This window comes from Ranitomeya imitator, chromosome 9, assembly GCF_032444005.1.
Source record: "Ranitomeya imitator isolate aRanImi1 chromosome 9, aRanImi1.pri, whole genome shotgun sequence".
Lineage (NCBI taxonomy): Eukaryota > Metazoa > Chordata > Amphibia > Anura > Dendrobatidae > Ranitomeya > Ranitomeya imitator.
Genome location: NC_091290.1, coordinates 146,274,697 through 146,280,696, shown reverse-complemented (window position 1 = coordinate 146,280,696; position 6,000 = coordinate 146,274,697). Strand labels below are relative to the sequence as shown.

At 52.5% G+C, this 6,000-nt stretch overlaps 1 protein-coding gene across 3 annotated transcripts in view; it reads right to left on the bottom strand.

The window, feature by feature from the left end:
- Positions 1–1,137: 1,137 nt before the first annotated feature.
- Positions 1,138–6,000, bottom strand: part of PHKB (phosphorylase kinase regulatory subunit beta) — a 114,620-nt gene continuing 109,757 nt past the window's right edge. For all 3 annotated transcript variants that reach the window (XM_069739328.1, XM_069739327.1, XM_069739329.1), the window contains 6 exons: positions 4,812–5,014; positions 4,132–4,266; positions 3,202–3,331; positions 2,992–3,099; positions 2,444–2,584; positions 1,138–1,927 (listed from right to left, as the gene is read on the bottom strand). In XM_069739328.1, the coding sequence (XP_069595429.1) occupies positions 1,790–1,927; positions 2,444–2,584; positions 2,992–3,099; positions 3,202–3,331; positions 4,132–4,266; positions 4,812–5,014 (855 nt within the window). In that variant the 3' untranslated portion in view covers positions 1,138–1,789. The remainder of the gene's footprint in view (positions 1,928–2,443; positions 2,585–2,991; positions 3,100–3,201; positions 3,332–4,131; positions 4,267–4,811; positions 5,015–6,000) is intronic.

The window sequence follows — 6,000 nt, the reverse complement described above, 5'->3', positions numbered from 1 at the left end:
AGCCTGTATAACTAGCACTTGCGCAATGGTGCGGAAATCTGCCATATTAGTTGTGGCACAATAGAATAAAACTGCCTATATAGCTAGCGCTTGCGCTCTAGCGTTCTGCAGCCCATCAGACTACATATGATAAGTTCTAGGGCATTAGTGCATATAACATAGAGAAATCTATAATGCTACACACATCTCGCCCCAGCATTACCGAGTCCCTCCAAGAGTCCATGCTAGAGGGATCGCACATCAGATGCAAAGACTTTTTCACTCTTTATTATTCATTTTACTATGGACCTTAGAAAGACTACTGCTTCATATTCATTATATATACCCACAAAGGACAACTATGAGTGCAACAAGGTATCTTGACTACATGGATGACTGCCTTTAAAGAAACAGTCCCCATGAGTCAATGGAGCCATACTGCCCCTCAATTATCCCTCCGGACAAACGTGTTTGCAGACTTTAATCACCAGGAAAAGGATTTGAAATGTAGGATAATAGATGTAGTCCCAATACAAAGGAGAGGAGGTAATAGTATTCTGGTGTGCCGCACTTAATATGGCGGAATTTAGCGCTACTGCGCATGCGCCGAGCAAAGAATACCATAGAGAGCGCTTTATTGGTTAGAATAGCGTCACGAGGCTATGATGCTGCTGAGACATGCGCAGTGGGTAGAGGGGAACGCCGACTGGTAATCAAAGTGTCCTCCATTGACTCACAAGTGTAACAGGGGTAGGTGATTTACAGTGTATAAGTAATATAATGAATATTGAGATACTAATTGGAATAATGACTATAAGTAATGGAGCAGAGGAATCAGGTGAATTAAGGAATTGGCTTTTAATGCACAGAAGCACAGGTCACTTTATTATGTTTAGGCACTAAATGTAAATGAAATATTGTATTAGTTATGTGGATATTGATTAACTGTATATGTAATTAGATTTAATCTAATTCTGGTTGAGACACGTATAAAAGGACACCAGGTATGGTCACTCACTGCTTGAAAAAGGCTCAGATGGAGCTGAAACGTTGCCCGGCTATGTGGGCTGATTAAAACCTTCCACACTTTTTTTCACTTTACTATGGAGTGCTGCCTCTTTTTTGAATCTATATATATATATATATATATATATATATATATATATATTATATATATATATATATATATATATATAAAAAGGAGGGTACATAGGACCGCGTGTGATCACAGGGGCCGCCCCGATACTGTACACAGGGCATCTCCACAACAATGCGTCTCCACAGCCGCCATCTGTGACACTAGCGGCTTATATCAGTCACACACGGATATATTTAAGGAGGAAAACTATAAACACGTAGCTGATAACAGCGAGCAGCAGTCAGTACAGTAGAGGGGTGTACTCTCCTTTTAAATCCCCCCCCTGAGTTTTATAACGTCGAGCTTTGCCGTACGTTGTGTCTCCATTCTTCACCATCTCCGCTTTCTGTCAGTGACTGCAGACTAATGATATCCAGCCTAGATGACACTAATCTCTCTCCTGTCCTGATGGTTTGTTGCAATGTACCAGTGCAGCTTTAGCTACAGGACGCGATTGTAACAAACCCCCAGTTGTGAGATATTTCGGCATTCGGATGGAAACGGGAATGGTTGCAATCGCTGACAACAAGCAGAGGAAGTAACGATGCAAGACTCTGCCCGCTTTTGCTGCTGTCTAGGGGACCAGTCCTCGAGCGGCTGTTACAGCCTACTTAATGCAATGAAAAACAGAAGCCAAGCCTTGTGTAAGACCCCCGGGGCGGGGTGGGCTCTTTAACTGACGCTGCAGGGGTCGTCGGTGCCCGGCCGGACTTCGGCCTCCAGCAGCATGTTCATCACGGCCTTCGTCAGGTAGCTGCAGGTCCCTCTCTTGCCGAGCGGGGGAGTGTTGTAGAAGGCGGACATGTCATCCTGGGGGGAGAGCGCAGAGTTAGAGCCGCCGGGGCCACATCACCTCAGGGGGCCACAGCTCTGCAACTGACAGACCCGACTGATCGATCACTTCTGATTCCCAATAGCTCCGCAGCTGTGAGTAAGTGAACAACCTTGTCTCTGCGCAGATGTACATGCACCGAACACGCCTCATTCACCGACAGCAAGCGGATCACGGAGACGGCGAGGAATTCACAGAACCATCGCTACAAAGCTGCAGAAATTCTACTTCTGTAATATCCTTTGTTGCAGTTTCTCACCTCGCTCAATAACTTACTCCGTACAATATCGTGTTCACCAACAGCAAGCAGAAGTCTTGAAAATGGCGCAGAACTGACATAACATTTAGTAGAAGGTTCAGAACTTTATATAGATTATTGCAATTTCTAATTGTCAGGACCTCTGCTTGTTGTCCGTGTCTTCTATAGCACGTGTATACGGCGCCAGTCCCACCCGTGTATCCCCCCTGTATACAGCTCGTCTTCTCCTCCTCACCTGCTTCTCCGTTCCTTCTATTCGGCTATGATCTCGGTGGAAATCACTGAACGCCTCCTTCATCAGTTGGTCCAGATCGACCTTCTCTGGAAACTCAAACTCGGGGTTTCTCTCCAGGATGACGGAGACGACCATCAGGAGCTGAGGAGGGGATGGGCGAGAGGTCAGCGGGGAGGGGCCAGAGGTCAGCGGGGAGGGGCCAGAGGTCAGCAGTTCAGGCCGGCCATAGAGGTCAGCGGGGAGGGGCCAGAGGTCAGCAGTGCAGGCGGGCAATAGTGGTCAGCGGGGAGGAGCCAGAGGTCAGGAGCACAGGCCGGCCATAGAGGTCAGCGGGGAGGGGCCAGAGGTCAGCGGGGATGGGCACAGGGATTAGGAAGATTATTTAATTCCTGATATTTTACAGCAAATTATTAGTTAAAAAAAATAAATGCATTAGTTAGGGATGAATGTGACCCGGTATGTGACGCTTGTAATCTGTGGTACAGATAATACAAAGTCTGGGTAACCACAAGGATCGCCCGCGTGGGGCTGGTGTTGGGGCTCGGTACCTCCACAATGATCTGCCGGTACTCGGGCTGTGAGATGTTCTGCAGCATGTCCTCCACCAGCAGCGAGAAGTTCATCTCGTACATCGTCATGTCGGACAGGGTGGGTTGCTGTGTGTGAAATGGAGTAAGGGTTAATTCTGGGAGCGGCTGGCTCATCGTACACTGCGGTATATGAAGTCTTCCCCGGGGCGGACACCGCCATCTTCATACCTGAGGGAGGAACTTTCCGGACACGATGATCCCGCTGGGCGTCCTCTCCAGGATCTGCCACACTCGGTCGTAGAATCCGGCCGGATTTCTGTTCAGAGAGCCGTCAATCTGCCTGCGGTTCAGCCAGCACCTGCGTAGGAACGGAGGGGTCCGGTCACTGACACAAGCTGCAGAAGGGTGCTGACATGTAGCCAGACGTACAGGGAAACCATCAGCAATTAGGACACCCCCCTCACAGAGGTGAGCGTGCAGATCCCCCTGGAGGATGGCGCCAACCTCGCCCCTCTGCCATCCCGCAGGACGGCCCTCGCCCCGCAGAATGGCCGTCGCCCCACTTCCATCCCGCAGGACGGCCCTCGCCCCGCTACCATCCCGCAGGACGGCCCTCGCCCCGCTACCATCCCGCAGGACGGCCCTCGCCCCGCTACCATCCCGCAGGACGGCCCTCGCCCCGCTACCATCCCGCAGGACGGCCCTCGCCCCGCTTCCATCCCGCAGGACGGCCCTCGCCCCGCTTCCATTCCGCAGGACGGCCCTCGCCCCGCTTCCATTCCGCAGGACGGCCCTCGCCCCGCTTCCATCCCGCAGGACGGCCCTCGCCCCGCTTCCATCCCGCAGGACGGCCCTCGCCCCGCTTCCATCCCGCAGGACGGCCCTCGCCCCGCTTCCATCCCGCAGGACGGCCCTCGCCCCGCTTCCATCCCGCAGGACGGCCCTCGCCCCGCTTCCATCCCGCAGGACGGCCCTCGCCCCGCTTCCATCCCGCAGGACGGCCCTCGCCCCGCTTCCATCCCGCAGGACGGCCCTCGCCCCGCTTCCATCCCGCAGGAGGGCCCTCGCCCCGCTTCCATCCCGCAGGACGGCCCTCGCCCCGCTTCCATCCCGCAGGACGGCCCTCGCCCCGCTTCCATCCCGCAGGACGGCACTCACTTCCCGGACTGCTGCGGCTGCAGAATACAGAGCAGGAGCTGTTTGATCTCGCTGGGTGAGAGCTGGTAGATGTCCTCGTCTGGCTGCTCCCCGCTGCGGATCTTCAGCTCGTATCTCATGGCGTGAATTATCCATCTGTAAGAGGAGACATTTGCAGCATCACATCCATGTTGGGGGAAAATTTAAGTTTTTACAATTTTCCTCCCCTGGAGACAAGCGGCGCCATTAATGTCCGGTAGCTGCAGAGAAAAAAAATACACAATCTACTTTGTATATATTGCTAATTAAAGGAGCACTCCACAAGACGGAGAGTAAGAAGAGGGGATCTCCTTAATCTCACAACATATAAATGTCGCCCTCACGGATTTACATTTAATTACTGGACCCCGATAAGAAGATTATCGCAGCCGCGGCCCCTCTGGACGGAGCCGGTGCCGCTAATTACAACTACCAGGTGCAACAAAGAAAGGTGAAAGGGGATTTTATTTCTTTCCTTAGCAGAAAATCCTGAAGACACAGAAACTGGAAACAGCAGCAACAGGTGCTGATCTTCATTTCTTCTTGTTTCCTCCATTCACAGCCAAAGCTGCGGTCATGTTATCACTAGCTTTATTACCGAAGATGGCACAGAGGACATAATGTGGAGCGGTTCGGGGTCAGTCGGGTGCGGATACACTCACCCCACGCGGATCTTTAGCATCCCGCTGAACAGCTGCGGTGTGTTGGAGATGATCCATCCGATGTGGATGACCAGCTCTTGCTGCAGGACGGCCTCGCGCTCGTCGTACGGGCTGCACCTGCTGTAGATGATATCCTTTATCACCCCAGGTGACAGCGGGTTGGAGATGACCGCTTCCTCGTGGCCGAAAACACCGAGAGTCACCTAAGAAAACAGAATCACGGTCATGGTGGGCGAGGAACGGGCAGAGCCGCCGATCAGCAGAGCCGCCGTGTGCAGAAAAGCTACCACCCGTCACAGAGCTGCTGACAAAGTCACCGGCTGCTGCTCACCCAAGTAACTGATTAGTCCGTTAGCTAAGCAAAGTCAATGATGTGATACAATTCCTCACCTTCTGCAAGAATCCTGCTTGCTGTCAGTGAATACAGACAGTCCAAAGCCGCCAGCGACCCAGCAGAGCAGGAACCCACAAGCAGAGCCGCCACCCAGCCAGCAGGGCCGCCACCCAGCCAGCAGGGCCGCCACCCAGACAGCAGGGCCGCCACCCAGACAGCAAGGCCGCCACCCAGCCAGCAGGGCCGCCACCAACCCAATACTTCCCACAGCAGAGTATTTGGTACCGTTGTATCCAGTCTACATCCGTGAGCCTGACAACTGAATGCTGGGTGTCTATTTCATCAGGATTGTCCGGACTGGATGCAACTGTAACAAACCCTCATCTGTGAAAAGGACTTTTATGGTTTAAAAAAACCCCAAACATCTGTATTTCCTCACCCTCCCCAGGTCCAACAGTCACTCTCCTGGGATCTGGTATTGTCGGCAGCGCTGCAGCCACTCACAGTGCTCAGCTGTCCTGCATGAGCCTATGAGCTCACCGATTGCCTGCAGCGCTGCCGACATGCCGTTAGCACTGCAGACAATAACAGACAGCAGGAGCAGCGGCGGAGACTCAGCGCTGGACCTGGGAAGGGTGAGTAATGACCTTTTACTTTTAAAACAATTTATATCCGGGGGCACAACTTTCCTGAAGCTGGAAACCCCCCTTTAAGTTTGCACATTTTTTTGGGAAACAAGAATGTTCCCCCCATTCACTGACAGGAAGCAGAAGTTGTAGGATAACTAAATTGTGTGAGAGGAGGCAGTGGGGTCTTGTGTGAGACCCCCGGGACAAAGGTCTGATAATGTCTGGG